This window comes from Physeter macrocephalus, chromosome 2 (genome assembly GCF_002837175.3).
Source record: "Physeter macrocephalus isolate SW-GA chromosome 2, ASM283717v5, whole genome shotgun sequence".
NCBI classification, from domain to species: domain Eukaryota; kingdom Metazoa; phylum Chordata; class Mammalia; order Artiodactyla; family Physeteridae; genus Physeter; species Physeter macrocephalus.
Genome location: NC_041215.1, coordinates 82,913,760 through 82,931,802, shown reverse-complemented (window position 1 = coordinate 82,931,802; position 18,043 = coordinate 82,913,760). Strand labels below are relative to the sequence as shown.

At 37.5% G+C, this 18,043-nt stretch overlaps 1 protein-coding gene across 1 annotated transcript in view; it reads left to right on the top strand.

Moving 5' to 3' along the window:
• Positions 1-18,043, top strand: part of PDE11A (phosphodiesterase 11A) — a 427,170-nt gene that overhangs the window by 229,218 nt on the left and 179,909 nt on the right. The window contains exons 7-9 of the mRNA XM_024122161.1: positions 12,780-12,855; positions 15,249-15,316; positions 16,228-16,320. Of these exons, the coding sequence (XP_023977929.1) occupies positions 12,780-12,855; positions 15,249-15,316; positions 16,228-16,320 (237 nt within the window). The remainder of the gene's footprint in view (positions 1-12,779; positions 12,856-15,248; positions 15,317-16,227; positions 16,321-18,043) is intronic.

The following is an 18,043-nucleotide window of genomic DNA, read 5'->3' as shown; positions in this document are numbered from 1 at the left end:
TGCTTCCAATCTTCCACACAACTAATACCAGATTTTAAATGCAAATCTGAAGATGCAATATACCATGATTTTTACATGTTCTCTTTGTGTGGTACTGAAATATAAAATTACTTTATGTTCCCCTTCTCATGCTGAGGGGGAAAAAGTTGGAAAAGAATTAATCAATACAGATGGAGGTGAGAGAGAGAGAGAGAATTCTGCCTAAATATAGGTAGTTAATAGATTTTTCCTACAAATGTGTGTATGGGGTGTGTGTGTGTGTGTGGGTGTGGGTGTGGGTGTGTGTGTTATGTATCACACCAGGAAAAACAAAATTATTTATCTGCTTAGGCTTCCCCCCTTTTCAAAAATATTTTGCCTCAGTGACAGGTGTCAACTGCTTATGTTAATTAATGAATGAAACAGACTCCAGACTGAGCCACAGAGCTCAAGAAGCTAAGAGGCTTGAACCTTCTCCTTACAAGCCTGATATAAGATGGTGTAGATGATATGATAAAGACAATCAATTCAGATAATATCTTTCATTAACATACTATGTATTTCCCTCAAGATAAAAAAATACAATGACAAAATGGAATTGCTTCACCCTTTCACTAAAGGTAATTCTAGAATTATCCTAGAGACAGAAGGTACCTTTTAGAATTGTGCTGTCTTCTTGCAAAGGTTTGCGTCCTCTCTTCTTGAGTCTGGTATATGGGTCCATAATTTTTCCCAGTAATCATAACTAAGTAGTTGTTTATCAGTGGTAGAATATAAGGAAATCATTTTTTTTAAATCCAGGATTAATGGATTATCTCCAATAGGTTTCTCCACTGGGAAAACTGTGTGCTTTTTTGTTCTCTACATTCACTAAGTTCCCTGAATAATTTGAAGCTGGTTAACAAAAATGGTAATTTGCAGGGAGGTTTCATGGGGAATTCTTTTCAAAGCATTTCCTATTTTTTCATATAGATTTTCTCAACATAAGTCTATATCCTGAGCACTGGTATCTATCCTAAATTTCTCAATGGCTCAGAGACTAATTCTGGCAGTTTGAATTCTCTTCACTGAACATGAAGAAGGACCCCAATTCATTAGACAGCAGTGACCTGGGATAGAGCCCCCCAAAGTGGATTGGCCTTATTCTGGGGTTTCATACTGTAGATATATCAACTTTCAGTTAATAGAAATATTAGAGATGAGATTTCTTTCATTTAAAGGTGAGGAAACAGAGGCTCAGAGAGCTGAAGTGACTTGCCTAAGGCCACACAGCTTCCTCAAGACAGGGCACAGAACAGACTGTGGGCTTTCTGATTCCTAATTCAGTTCTCTCTTCCTGAGTGGCCTCTCATGGGGACCAGCTGCTCAGAGGCTGCCTGGAAAACAGTCACCACTCTGTCATTCCTCCGTCTACACAGGTGTAGGAATTTATGTCCGGCAGACCTATCTTTTTGTCCCAGCTGCCCCACTCACCAGCTGGGTAGTCTTGGGCATACTACTTGCATACATAATGTAACGAGTAAAATTCTATATAAATATTTTGTAAATCGTGCAGTCCTATAAATATATAAATGTCAGGTGAAGATTTTAGTCTGGTTGAGGACTAGTTTTTGGTTCTTGAGGGATTGCTAGAAGCAGGTCCTTTTCTCTAAATGAGGAGGTCTTTACACAGAACTGCAGACCAGCAGACCTTGATCATGGACAAGCCAATGTCAATGTCCTTTTCCTCCAGAGACACAGTGAGGAAAGAAGAGGAAAGTCTCTAGCCAAAGAGAGGAATAAAGGGTGACTGTTGACAGCAAAAAAGGGATGGTGGCAATAATCTGATAACTTGTAGGTCTTCAAGAAAGCCAGGTCTTTTCCTGTCTGGTCAGAGGAGAAACAATAGCAGGTGTTACCTACAAAGGTGAATAAGGCTGGATGCATGTCCTATGGCCTTGAGCTGCTCTGGGGAGATGTTCACCATATCCTTCCCTATGGAGACCAGTAATATGTGGCCCTGGCTCTTCACAAGAGTGGCTGGCCAGCCATCCAGGGGCCAGGTTACCCAAGCACATTTAGGTATGATCGGATTTTAGGGGCTGGCGATACTGCCCAGGCCAAAGCAGCCCACCAGTCCTTAAATCATAAGGCTAAAAGCCAGTGCCTAATAAGAGAGAATTCATTCCATCAACATTTGCTTTGGCTATACTAAGTGGAAACTGTATTTCTCATTTCTGTGTCTTTCCTACCTTGTGGTAACTTCTGGTAAGTCCTCAGAAACTGCCCAAAGATATGCAGCAAGAGAACGATCCTTATTTTGAAATCTCAGTTGTGAAACCCTTGGTCTTGCTTTTGATAGAAGCTACAAAGGGGTGTCTTTAATGTGATGTAAACCTCATCCCAGGTACTGGCTGTGAGGGCTATGGGGCAAGTAATCATAGTTGTTTACCTGCTGTGTGTTCTCTTTGTGATTGTTTTAAATATTTAATGGTGTTCCCTCCTTGTGGTGAACAGAACGACTTAGCCGTGAGACACAGTGATTACTTGCCTTCTGTCTGCCTGTTTGACTCCTAGAGAGGTACCTGCTGGGCTTGATAGCATGCATAGTTTTAAGGCCAAACTCCTTGGTTTATGGGTGGAAAATTATGACAGAATGGTTATATAAGATAGTCACAAAGCCAGAACCAAATTTCTGAGGTTTAAATTCTGCAGCCTTATGAAGATCACTGTATGCTAATTCTCTTACAAGATTCTGCAGTCCTCAAAAAGATGCAAGACAGAAAAGACTGACTAAATATAACTGATTATATTTATTCATAGTGGCTTAAGAAACACTCACGTTCATGGGTTATCATGCTAGTGGGTTTTGTAGTCTAATCCGTCATTTGCTCCGTGGTAGGGGTATTCATGCTTGGCTCCTAAAGACACTGTCAGGAATATCATGTATATTAATTTTCTGTTGCTGTGTAACAAATCACTACAAATTCAGCAGCTTAAGGCAAACACCTGTTTATTATCTTCTGTAGGTCAGAAGTCTGGCATGATACCTAGGGTCTCACAAGGCCTAAAGCAAGGAGGTGGCCAGGTGGCGTTCTCATTTGGCCCTGGCATTCTTTTCAAAGCCCATTCAGGTTGTCGGCAGAACTGAGTTCCTTGCAGTTATAGACTGAGCTTCCCATTTTCTTACTGACAGCTGGCCAAAAGTCTCTCTTAGCTGCTAGAGACTGCTCTCAGGTACTACTAGCCATATGGCCCTCTCACAACTTGGCAGCTTACTTCTTCAAAGCCAAAGGGAGAAACTCCAGTTGGCTCTCACAGAGGCTTACATAATGTCAGGAGTTACCCACGAGAGGCTGTCCCATCACAGCCTTATAACATAACCTAATCAAAGAAGTGACAGTCCTATCATATTCACAAGTCCTGCCCACACCCGAGGGGAGGGGATTATACCAGATTTGTACAAAGTAGAGGGTGGGCAGGTGTGAATCTTAGAGGCCATATCTTTAGAATTCTGCCTACAACACTATAATAAAGACTAAAATTGAGTCCATACAAAATATCCCATGAGATGATCTGTATGTCCTGATATGGAAAAAATGTCCACAAAAACAAAAGCAAGTCATAGAGGAGTATGTTTAGAATAATGTTTAAAAGTATGTCTAGAATAATATCTGTGGGTATATATACATATATATGCACATATTTTTCTAATAGACAACAAACTTAACATGTCCAAAACAGAACTTACAATCTCTTTTCTGCCAAGCTTGCTCCTCTGTTTCCCTATCTCTGTTAAGGCAGCTCAGTTCTTCCTAATGCTTGTGCCGAAAATGTTATAGGCATGATTCTCTCGTGTTGCACATCTAACTCATCAGGAAGTATAATTGGCTCTATCTGCAAAATTTATCCAAAATCTGACCATTTCTCACCACTCAACTGCTACCACCCAGGTTCAAGCCACCATCATCTCTGGACTATTTCATGGCCGTAGCTTCTTAATCTACTTCTCTGCTTCCACTCTTCCCCTCCACACTCTTTTCTCAATACAATAGCCAGGGGTTTTAAATTTTTAAGTCATATTGTATCACAAGTCAGCTCACAAAGTTTTCATAGTCTCATTTCACTAGAGTAAAACCCAAACTCACCATTCTTTCAGAGGTTTACAGTGCCCTACATGATGTCACCTCATTTTCTATCCTCTGCCCTCATTCATACTTCTCCAGCCACACCAGTCTCCTTGTTATTCCTAGAACATGCCACTCACACACCTACCTCAGGGCCTTTGCACTGGCTACTCCTCTGCTGAAATACTCTTTCTCCAATGTCTGCGTGGGTCACATCCTCACCTCTTTATAGTCATCGTTCAAATGTTACCTGTTGGTAAGGTCTGGTGCCCTTGGTATTTTCTAATCACTTTTATCCTGCTCTATTTTTTCCCCATAATTTTTAATACCTTCTAACATATAATTTATTTATGTATTTTTTTGTATTGTTTACCATCTGCCTTTTCTCACTAGAATGTAAGCTCAAAGAAGGTGAGAATTTTATTGGTTTTGCTCACTGATGTATCCCCAACAACTAATAGGCATTATTATTGAATATTGTTCAATATTGTTGAATATATTATCTGTGTTATTTATGAATAACTATATATTGTTGAATATTATAAATTGATGTATGAACATATCACATATTTGTAGGAAAAGATCAGGAAGAACTTATCCCAAACTGTTAATAATTGCTGTCTCTAGAGATGGCAAGATTACAGCTTTTGATTTTGGTTTAACTTGAAAATTTCACGAGTGCATATATTGTTTTTGTAATTAGGCAAAATTATAAAGTTGTTTTAAAATTTTAGACCTTTTATATCTTATGTGAAATTATATTTTATCAGGCTATTATGAGCCCTCTAAAATCTATAAACTATTACTCAAAACCAGAATTGAAATAATGTAAGATCTAAGTAAACTAACTTGTCTTGCTGTATCTTTGGGGAATTCAGATGGATTACTTTCTATTGCCCTCGTCAGCAAGGAGTGTTGGTTGGATTTTATTCTAACTAATATCCTTGTCTGAGACTGTCCCAACAGCATGTATATAAACTGCATTTGCAAATGACCTGACATTGGGTCAGGTGGCTTCTTGGAGTGCATACTCTATTTACAAATACCTTCACCATGAAACAGTTATTCTGGCCTTGCTTTTAGTCAGCATTGTGCTTATGAACTCAACTCCCAATAATTAGTTACACTCCAGCACATCATCTGTGAAGCTTTCTGCCCTTTTTTTTCATACTAGATCAAAGAACACCTTAAAACAAGTATACTAATGCACAACAAGCTATTATTTACTCAATATAAGGTATACTATTCTGTTGCTTAATATAGCATTTCCTTCCATTTATATAGTTATGGAAAGAATTTTCAGAGCCATTACATGCAGGGTTTCTTTTCTGCCTGCAACAGAAATGAACAATTGGACCCAACATTTAAATAGGAAAGGTTCAGCAAGGGGAATGGCAGAAAATAACTAAAAAGTAGGGCAGGCCTTATGCATGGATGGTTTGGTGGTCTATGTGTTACAGATTCAGGAGTGGTGGAAAACCCATAAGCACCCAGGTCTCCTCTGCCATGGGGGGCTGATGCCCAGAGTTACACAGTTAAATCTAAGATGTCATGATATTAATTCTGTCACTCTTCAATCCCATGGAATTCTTCCCTGTGACGTTCTTTCTCTGATTTTTTTTAATTTTTTTTTTTTTATTAGAGCCTGTTACAGACAACTCAAAAGTTCTTACCCTTGTCCTGTAGCACTTAAGGATAATGGGACTTCAGGCTCTGAGATCCTTTGACTTAGAGCATTAAAGCCCCTTTCTCCTGTCAGATCTTCACAGCAAAGCACTTCTGCAATCTGGGATGCTGAGTGCTAGCCTGGCAGGACAGCTCCTTTTCCATTCTTTGTAACGCCTTCTGGTCTATCAGTTATGCTTCTGTTACAAAGGGAAATGTGCAAAAATGGAACCATTAAGAGGTAGGGCTGAAATGCACTTGCTCCCGGTAATCTCTCAGTTGCTGATACTTAGTGTAAACCAGGCTGAGAACCTTTCCCGAGAATAGGATTTGGTAGGGAAGATTGGACAATGGATATAAAATTTCCAGATGACCAGGAGGGTGAGGAAAGTTAGGAGGATTACTAAGGCTTGAATAAGTTATACAATGGGGAAGCTGTGGGTAGTGAAGACAAATAGGGGGCCATGGTTCTAAGAGTCTAACAGACTTTGCTGCATCGTTAGTGGAAGACAATGCGTCGGCTCTAAGTCCAAAGGTCAGTTATTTTTTAGGAGTGCTTTCGTCAGGAATTTAAGGAATCATTTGTAGGCAATGTTCTAGAAACTTATGTGCAGATGAGGTTGGCATAAAGAAATGCCTCTTTGTTGTTTCAGGGAAATCAGGGGACTGACTCAGAACATCTCCTCCCTCACTTGTCTTCGTACCAGAATTTCTCTCTGGTAGATTGGTGTTTGGGGGATAAAGTATTACTTTAGATTACTATTAAAGTTGCACATATCGTTCTAGGGAAAGAAAACACATTGCACATTAATGAGTAGTATTACGTTATCGCCAATTCTTTTAACATTCCCTCTCACTGCCTTTGAGAGTATGGAAAATATGACAAGTATGTTTGATGCCTCCATGAGGTAAACCATCTTAAATTATATCCATTAACTGGAAAGACCCAATGAGGACAGAGACTTGGAAAATTTTTAGTATATACATCTTTAATTGGAGAGAACTAGGCACCCCTAGATAATGTATTTATTTTAATGGTAGCCTCCTGGAAAGGCTGCTTAATCTCATATGGTCTAATATTTGGGACTCTAATGATGTGAATTTTAATCTAAGAATGATCGAGCAGGGACCTTGTGGAACAATGGAGCAGATATTTCTGGGATGGTATTTCTTTCAATACTAGTAATATTTACACTTGTAAAGAACCTTGCAAATTTTGAAACCCTTTCACACACATATTCTCGTAAAACAACTTGGAAAAATAAGAAAAAGCAGAAAGAAGAAATGATGAGAAGGTGCTCTCATGCCAAAATCTGGAGATAACCAGTGTTAATAGTTTGGTGTGCAGGAGATAAATATTGATGACAAAATTGAGGCATGAAGAGTTTTGGTGACTTGGTTGGGGTCGAGGGGCCGATAGATATTTTTGAGCTCCATTAACTGGCGCAATCTGGAGACTTGGGTTATCTGATGCACAGCGATGATTCTTTCTTCCATACTTTCTTCTTCTTTCTTACCGTGTTTGGGATTCATTCTTCAGAGGTCTTGTGCTTCTACGACGGGCTTCATCTCCCATCTCCTTCTCCTTCAGTCCCTGCAGAGGGTGATATATGCTTCCAGGCCTTGCTGTTTCATATAGTAATATAAACTAACCTGGGTTAGTTTATCTTTCCAGAAACAACAGCCACTGATTGCCACAAATAGACAACTAGGGGATTGCCTCAATGATCTTAAAATGGGAAAATTCACTCTCATCGTACTCTGCCATCCTTCCTTCTCCCCCCCTCCCACCTTGTTGGGCTCATCAAGCTTGCTAATCGTCACCACCCCCTCTTCCCTGTGCTCATAGCCAGTTAGCACTGGCCCCACTTCCCTTCCTCAGCCACAGTGGGAATGACTTAGAAATACCCTCAACATCCTCGGTCGCCGCTCCCCTCCTCCTGGGCTCAGCCCACGCGAGACTCTAGCTCTGCTCTCTCAGTGTGGCCTTCCTCTTCTCCAGAACTAACCACTTGACTTCTGTTCCGATCCCTTGACTATCTTTGCCTTCAATTATCCTTCTGTGTTACTAAATCCAATAGCCCATTTTCAGCGCTTATCCTGTTTGACTCTTCTGCAACATTTGACACTGTTGTTCCCCTATAATTCTATTTAGAAAAGAACTTTTTCTCTTGCGTACAAGTAATTAATTATCTAAAATTTAAAAAATAGAAATAGTAGTTTAAAAAACTCCTATAGGCAGAGTTCTTTCACAGTGTATACATGTATCAAATCATAATGTTGTACACTTTAAATATGTTACAGTTTTGTCAATTATACCTCAATAGAGCTGGATGAAAAAAGGATCAGTGGTTGCCAGAGGGATGAATGGATGAATAGGTGGTGTACAGAGGACTTTGAGGGCAGTGAAACTACTCTGTGTGATACTGTAATGGTGGATACATGTCATTATGAAGTTGTTAAAACCCATAGAACATACAGCACCAAGAGTGAACCCTAATATAAACTATGGACTTTGAATGATAATGATCAGTGTGGGTTCATCAATTGCAACAAATGTACCACTCTAGTGAGGGATGTTGATAGTGAGCGGTGTTGATGTGCATGTGTTGGGGCAGAGGGTATATGGGAACTCTCTGTACTTGCCTCATTTGTTATGAACCAAAAACAGTTTTTAAAAAATAAAGTTTATTTTAAAAGCAAAGAAACAAACAAAAACTCCCATGGACAAACAATTCAAAGGCAACTATTATGGTTATCATTTTTCCAGGATTTTCCAATGTATGTAATATATGTTTGTACACCCACAGATGCCCACACTATTATCACTTAATATATTACAATTTTCCCTGTTTACAAACATTCTTCTATAGCATGATTTTAATTAGATGGATAATATTCTACTGTGCTATGATTTACTTAACCAACTCCCTCCAGTGGAATGTTCAGGTTATTTCTGATATATCATTATCATAAATAATGCTATGGTTCATACCTTTATATGTAAACTTTTGTGCATAGCTGTGATAATTACCATAGCATAAATTCCTAGACATAAAATTGATAAGGCAAAGGGTGTTTATACTTTTTAGACTCTGGAGACATGTCAATAAATCTATTTCCAGAAACGCTGTTAGCAATGTGTTCACACATTAAGAATGCTATAAAGCCTGAGCTGAAGAATATGAGCTTTGGAGTTCTTTTCCACCCTACCTTCTTCTTCCTGTCCTAAATATTGTGTCCCCTCAGATTCAATTTTTCATCCTTTTGTCTTTTTATTGGACGAGCTCTTTCTTGGTGATTTTACCCACGCAGTTAATACGAGAGGCTCCTTCTCTCTCCCTTCCTGTTGCCCTCTCAATTGTAATGTGTGTCAGCTTGAATTTGGAATCATTTCCCTCAAACTTCCTGTGTTCCCCACCTCAAGGAGCTCCACCGCCCTTCCTCAAACCAGGAACCTCAATATTACCTTTTGTAGGGATGGGAGAACACATACTCCTACCTCCCTAGAACAAAAATTCTTTTGGGGCACTACACTAATTTTTTGGTAAGAAAATTATCTTTTACTTCACTGACAAAGAGCCTGAGGTTTATTTTTGTCACCACCAAGCCTCTCAGGCTGTCTCTCTCCTTGTTTCTGTCACTCAGTGCATGTTCCCTTTCTTCTTGCCCTGTGACCTCTACCCTCAGCTGCTTCAGATTTCCCGGGAGAGGTTAGACAGGGGCTACAGTTGTCCCAGGAGTTGGCAGAGCCAATTGTACCTACTGCTCAGTGCTGGGGCGGGACCACCGACAATTGTGTATGACCCTCAGCAAAACGAAACACACCCAAGCATCCTAGTGCTGCTTTGGCCAGCCCAAGTCTATAGATTACACCTCCCTGGCCTCTCTAAAATTGACTCCCTTCTCTTCGTGCTCACTGATGTTGCTGTTATTCAGACTCTCTCCTTAGGGAGAGGAAGAAAACCACTTTGTTCTTTTGGAAGATAACTTTGATGGATGTGTTTGTGATTGGCTTCCTTTGAACCAATCTTTCCACTTGCAAAGCAGTCAGTCTCTCTAGGTCTTACCTGATAAGGGAAGATGTTAACAGTACCTACTGGTTGTTTGAATAAGTATACGCAATAATGCATGTGAAAGTGCAGAACAAGGTGCCTGACATCAAGTGAGCATCCAGTAAATGTTATCTTGTCATCGTCATTGTCACCCTCATCTTTGTGTTTTTTTTTGTTTTTTTTTTTGTGGTACGCGGGCCTCTCACTGTTGTGGCCTCTCCCGTTGCGGAGCACAGGCTCCGGACGCACAGGCTCAGTGGCCATGGCTCACGGGCCCAGCCACTCCGCGGCATGTGGAATCTTCCCGGACCGGGGCACGAACCCGTGTCCCCTGCATTGGCAGCCTGATTCTCAACCACTGCGCCACCAGGGAAGCCCCTCATCTTTGAAGAAACGAAATCGAGTTATTTGTAGTGAGGTGGATGGACCTAGAGTCTGTCATACAGAGTGAAGTAAGTCAGAAGGAGAAAGACAAATTCCATATGCTAACCCACTTTTAAGGAGCTAAAACTGCTCCAGATTTCTCTAAACACAGTCAGTTGCTGGCTTTTCTGTGGTATTCTGAACGTTCTTTACTTGGACACTTATTTTATCTTAACTACTTCTGTCTTGACTAGACTGTGAGCTCCTCAAGGGTAATAACTGTTTGAATTCATTTTTATATCCTTAATACCCAGCAATGTGTCTGGTGCATAGGAGGTGGTAAATAAATATATGATGAAAGAGTGCATTGATGAATGATTTATGCCCACGTTTTTGGCATCAATTGATCAAAAATCAATTGATGTAATTTATGCTATTAACAAATGGAAAAAGAAAAAAATCACATGATCTAAAATCACATATTAAAAGGCATAGAATTGAAGAGTAAGATGACATGATAATATGCCTGGAAAATCCAAAGCACCACAGATATTAAAGTTAATAATTGAATTTAGCAAGATTGATGGATGCAAGTTCAATATACAAAAATCAATTCTATTTCTATATGTCAATTAAAAGCATTAGAAAATAAATTAATAATACCATTTATAATAACACGAACTTTAAAAACACCAGGTACAAATATAACAAATTATATGTAAGACCTTTGCATAGAAAACTATGAAAGTTTGCTTAGAGAAATTTTTAAGAACTCTAAATAGAGGGATATTATGGATTGAGAGACTCAATGATGTAAATATGTCAAGTTTCTCCCAGATTGACTGATAAATTCAATAGAATCCTAATAAAAATCTCAGTAGTGTAAGTGTGTGTGTGTGTGTGTGTGTGTGTACTTCAAGTTGATTCTAAAATTAATATGGAAATTCCAAGGGCTAACACTGGTCAAGACAATCTTAAAGAAGGAAAAAGTTGGAGAAATTACACCACCAGATACCAAGACATATTATAAGACTTTATTATTCACGGCAGTATGGTATTGGTATAAGGGTAGACACATAAATCAATGAAGTAGAACAGAGTCCAGAAACAGATCATTACATATATGGACACATGATTAACGAAAAAAGTGGTACCAGTTAGTGGCAGGGAGAGGCATTTCCCCTGCCCCACAAAATTGGTTCTGGTCCAGTTGGATATCCACCAAGAAAAAAAAAAAAAGAATCTTGACTCTCAGCTCACACTATACTCAAAAATTATTTTCAGTTGGATTGTAAATCTAAAAGTAACAGTTAAAACAATAAAGTTTCTAGGGAAATAATAGGAGAATATCTTCATGAGCTAGGAATAGGGAAAGATTTCTAGGAAAAGATCAAAAAATTACTTTAAAAAACAAACTAATATACTGGTATCAAGAGTAGAAGACATCTGAAAAATTAATTCCTCAGAGGAAAACAAAAAAAAAATCTAAATATAAAAATCCAAATATAAAATTTAGGTGTATAAATTAACTTCCAACTTCAACTTTTAAAAATATGTAGCTCTTAACTTCTACAATAAATGTTTTAAAATATTAAAAAAAATCTTTTATCCCAATAATCATAATCTAGAACCTCAATGTTTTATTTTTTCTCTGATTGGATTGGGATGACAGGTTGACCTTTCTCACTAGAAACCAAGGTCATATCAATTCACTAACACCCTTTCAGTCTTTAGTAGCTCTTATCTAACAATTCAAATATGGATCATTGGTTTTAATATTAAGTGGAGCTTGTTACTGAATGACATTTGTCTGATGCTGATAATTATACTTTTGTATTTCAAATATATCATCTCCTGACAATCTGTTAGGGTACAGAAAGATTGCTGAACCCTTTTATCTTATCTTTCGTGACTTTTATTTTTATATGATTTTGCAACATATGTAATAAATCAGTAATGTTAGAAATACAGAATATTAAAAGTAAATACATGGATAAACAACAAGGTCCTACTGTATAGCATAGGGAACTATATTCAATATCCTGTGATAAACCAGAATGGAAAAGAATCTTTAAAAAAAGAATGTATACATATGTATAACTGAATCACTTTGCTGTACAGCAGAAATTAACACAACATTGTAAATCAACTATACTTCAATAAATTTTTAAAAAGTAAATACACATATAACAGCATTATAGACTCAATTTTTTTTTACTAAAAGATGTGCTCAAAGAGAAATATTGACCACTGGTTTAATTAAAATGCTTTAAATACTCAGAGCAGAAACAGTTGCCAGAATTCTTGTCTGGTGGTGTGATCGTGATCAAGATAGTTTTACATTCAGCTTTATTTGGGTGCAGGGATTGGGAGAGGTAGTGCTGGCGTGGGGTTTATTGGTTGATTCATATTTGGTTAGGGCATGATTTCCTTGGGATGTGCATTGTGATGTTTTAAATGAAAAGAGACAGGTGAGTATATGCATTACAATTAGATTATAATATGTCTTTTTAAAAGTTATTTTAAAATATCTGTTATGAAGAGTGGTAAGCTATATGTCAGAAATGGGTAGATAATATTTAATTTTAGTTAATTACTTTTTATATCCTAGGCTGAGCAGATATCTGGTTTTCACATAAGATCGGTTCTCTGCGTACCTATTTGGAATAGCAACCACCAAATAATTGGTAAGACATTACCTAAATAGTTCAAACTTCTTTTATAAAGAAATACAATTTACTTTAAAATACATCCATCTCTTTTTAAAATGTTCCCCTTTTTATGTCCAGGACTCATCAACTTATGTCTCATACTCTTGTGTAATCTCGTAAGTGAAGACTCCTGATGAATCAGTGTTAATCAGGACAATGAACAAATATTCCTTTAAATAAGAACCAATCGTTTTGAAGTTGGAGGGAATTTCAGAAAGCAGCTAACTGAACTCTTTTATCTTACTCTGTGGAAACTGAGGCCCAAAGAGAGAGAAAAGACTAGCATAAGGTCACAAAGTGAGTTAGTAGCAGAGTCCCAAGTAAAACTCAGGCTTCTTAACTCCTAGTACATTTATATATTTTCATCTATGCTTTTACACGTGGAGCAAATGCAAAGGAAGAAAGGACGTGCATTGTTAGGCATATACTGTACATGCGTCTTTCTGCCTGGATGGTTCCAAAATAGGTCCAATTCCTGAATAAGGGAATTGTGGACCAAAGCAGTTTCCAATTTTTCTCTCCCTCCCTGCTCCTTTCCTTTCCTTGAAAATTCAGTTAGGAAAATCTCAAACCTAAGAAAGAAGTCTAGGCGAGAAGGGGTCAGTTGTTAAAGTCAAGAAGGATGGAGACATTAGTTATTTAAACACAATGAAAATGAGTTATTTTTCTAAGAGACATAAGGTAACTAATACATTTGGTAACTAATGTAACTATTTGCCTCTCTTTGCTTCACCCTAAGGTTGCCTCTTAAACTCTAAGATATTGGACTTACCAAAGAATTCAGTATTCTGTAAATATTGTTAAGACTTGAATTCTAAGAGAATTTTTTCATCAGTTTGCTTAATTTGCAGAAAATACTAGTACATTATTGAACATAAAATATATTCTAAGATTTGAGAATTTGAGCCCCTAGTACAAAGCATTGAATTACATCATGTGTAGAATATTAAATATATTTAAGGTGTTTGTTTTTTGGGGCCACGCTGTGCAGCATGCGGGATCTTAGTTCCCCGACCAGAGAACCCCTGCCCCCTGCACTGGAAGCGTGGAGTCCTAACTACTGGACCGCCAGGGAATTCCCAAAATATATAATATTTAAGTTTAAAGAGAAGAGAAATTTCATGAGAAACACCATACGTTATCTGTAGATGTCCAATGGCAATCTCACATGCAGTCCCACATTTCATTTCTAACAGTAAACATCTGTTATTCTTTCAAAACTAAGACTGTAGTTTGCCTGTTACATACTAAAAGCTTTGTATTTTATTATACATGTCTTCTAGCATATGATGACTTACCTCCCTGATGTGAAGTTAAGTGTTTTAAAAAATACAAGCATGCTTTAGAATTACAGTCATTTTTGTTTATACTAAATAGGGATACAAGGGAATGGTTTTCAAGATTGTTGAATTTTTCCAGTTAGACTCGTATGCTTTGATAGCCGTGCCCCAAACATCTGGTATAATGCTGGAAATGAACTTTGGAAAGAAGACACACACAAGTTAAATTTGTTAAAACTAGTTTAACCCCATTGGGAGCAGGCAACAAAACTAACCTTGCTTTGAAAGTTAACTGTATCATAATTCCTAACATTTCTTGAATGTTCTCTCCGTGTGGAGCAATATACTTTCCAAACATTAATCAAATGTTATCTCATTTAATCTTCATAACCCACTGAGATAGTTAACATTTTAATCCTCATTTTACTGATGAGGAAATTCAGTGTTAAAAAAGTTAGGTAACATGCTCACGGTAACACCACTAATGGTGGAGTTGAAAATTCAAACCAAGACTGTCTAACTCCAGAGCCTATGTATCTTAATCACTATGCCATGCTGCCTCAACTCAAGTGCTGTGCTTCAGAGAATTGAAAAAAACATTTAGTTATATATATATTTTTAAATTGTATATTTATATAATTATGTACATTATATTTTTATATATTTTTAATTTATATATAATTAAAATTTTTTGTATATTACATGTATATATGTGTTTATATATACATACAGTTATAGATATTCAAGTATGTATATGTATATGTGTATAAGTATGTAATTGTGTATATATGTGTATGCCAGATACATCAATTATTGTGCACAGTCATCTTGAAAACCATTTTTAGGGAATCTGATTGATGCCTGGTAGAACTCCAGGCTTCCCTGAGACCTGGTCTGGATATCACAGCTGGAAAATAGACTGCATCCCTGTACACCTCAGATCTGCACTCACGGAGGCAGCAGGTGTGAGAGTAACCAGGGATTAAGCTGAGTGTGTGCACTTAAAGGAGCATACAGTCATCTTACTGTATTGTAGGAACACGGTGTCCAGCACCGAAAATGACCACATATCCTAACCTCTTCTCACAGGAGTGGCTCAAGTGTTAAATAGACTTGATGGGAAACCTTTCGATGACGCAGATCAACGACTTTTTGAGGTAAGAAAATAAATTTGTGAACCAGGGGTTACAGCTGAGTCACCAGTAGTCTCCTGGTTACAGCTTGCCCCCATTAGGAAGGATAAATAATTATTACTTGACATTTATTAATCATTATACTTTGACAGTGTGATGAAATTTAAAGGATGATTTAAAGAATATATCAATGTTTAGGTAAGATTTGATTCTCTTTTTTCATGAATTAGATGTTTTTACCCTAATTGATTGTTTTTTACAGAATTGAATTGCCTCCCTCTTCTCTCCAAAGTGTTAATTGTCTTATCTTTGTCTTGTTTGTGTGTGTTCAGTCATGAGACCTCTAGCCAGCTCTGCCAGGCGTACTGCCATCACCTTTCTTATGTTTCCAAGCTTCCGTTTACTCCAGTCTGCCCTCTACCTAGAGAGGTTAGCCTTGAACAGGCTTCCTAGTAGACTTTGTACCAGTAGGCAACATGAAAACCCCATGATTCTTTACTAATTGGTTCTAAATCTGAATCCTCTGTCCCCTTAACATTTACCTCATTTACACTCACTTGGTTTCCTTACCAAAATATTTTATAGCCTAGCTACTGAAAGAGGTGGCTATTGGTTAAATGGGATGAAATTACTAAAATCAGTTCACAACCTAAATAAAGAATGCATTTAAACGGACTGTACGTTTTTAAATGTATTTAAAGTCATTTCTTCACAATGACATTAAATTAATAATTTTTCTCATGTGCAATGTGAGCGATAAAGTTGTTACATGACAATAGTAATTAAGAATTTTAATGTACTTATTTCCCCAAGGCCTACCTCTGTATACAATAAAATTATATTTTAAGGCCCATTCCTGATGACTGCCTGCTTTTATATTAGATTATGCCAATGAGTTATTGCAATTTTTAGTTAGTGAGCTTTCTCTTTCCTAGGCTTTTGTCATCTTTTGTGGCCTTGGCATCAACAATACAATTATGTATGATCAAGTGAAGAAGTCGTGGGCCAAGCAATCTGTGGCTCTTGATGTAAGTACAATATTTATGTCAGAATTTATGCTAAAAAGCCCTGATTTTATGAGGGGAAAAAGGTCCCTGTTATGGGGCTTAATTTCTCAATTTTTATTTATCTATTCATTGGGTCTTAATCATTTTAGAGTTATAGGTTTGAGTTTGATGAAAGCTAGAGACCCTCTCTAGAAAAATATACATACACACATAGTTTTACATATAATTTCAGGGAGTTCACAGATTCCTTGAAGCCCAGCCATGTACGGTGTACAGTTAAATACAAATTTTAAATATTAGGATTATTAAAAGAGATGATCCAAAATTAATTTGTCAGGATGTAAAATGTATTATGAATGTATTTTGAATATGTATAGATATTCTGGAAATTCACAACTTTTATTACCATAAGAAAAAAACCTCTCTATGAAGATATGTGACTCAAATGGGGGAAACTGATCCTGTCATTATGTACCCCTCCATGTGCTAATGTAGTCACAGTCTCCTCACCCATGAATTGTTCATTTGGGTTCATAGTGTACACCCCCTTGTTTGTATAACTCAGATACCTTCTGTCCTTAGACACAAAAATTATTACTGACACTCCCAAATTTCCACCCCAACTGTGAGCCTTGTGACAATCTCACGTTTCAGAAGCTGACTTGTTTGTGTGGACTTGTATGTTCTGTGTGCTTTATTTGTGCCAGTGTCAAAAGTAGCATTCCCAGTCAGAATTCTGGTGTTGCCATCTTGGTTTTGTCCCTCCCAACTCCACACAACTCCTACCCCACCAGATACCAAACTCTTGACTCTAATAATCAGGTGGTATCCGCCTCAGTCCCTAGCCCAGGAATCCATATGCAAGGATATCTGGAAGGATTTCTTTTTTTGGCCACACCACGCGGCTTGTGGGATTCTAGTTCCCCAACCAGGGATCAGCCAAGGATCAAACCCAGGCCCTCGGCAGTGTAATCGCAGAGTCCTAAACACTGGACCACCAGGGAATTTCCTCTGGAAGGATTTCTTATCTCAGAACTTTATGAAGACAAAAAACAATGTTTTGAGAGCTACTAAACTCAAACTCTGGAATGAGATTTACCTATACTATAGTATACATTAACTTCTGAATAGATCTGTACTTTAGAATTATGTATTTATAAATATTGTACATGAATACGAATATTGTTAAGTTCTTTTGTTCCTAAATATATAAAATTAATACTCTGAGGCTCTTAGAGAACAGAGATGCTCTTAAAGCTGAATAACGGAACAAAGAAAGGAATTTACTATCATTTTTAATAACTTTACTTTTATGATCCTGATTTCCATTTTGCATTAGCAGCAGGAACTTCATGAGAAATGTACTAATGTGTGCTTACATTTTCTGACAGTAAGGATCCTAGGATAAAAGGGGTAAAACTTTACCTGTAAGTCTAGAACACAGAGAAAATAAAGCAGGAATGGAGATGTAGAATATTACTTCTTCATTTTGAACATCAAGAATTGTCCTTTGGGGAGTCTTTCATAGATACTGCAAATAAAGCCGTATCTAACACTGATGAGAAATTTTCCAGGAAATATAAGTCAGAGTATTAAGGGACACGTTATACACCTTTATGATCAAAAGAGGGAAGGAATGAAGGTCAAACAGAGGATGTGGAAAGGGCATATGCAATCAGGAGCCAAGCCCCATTTATTCTACCTCCCAAAAACCTCTCCCATCCCTTTCCTCCTTTCTAATTGC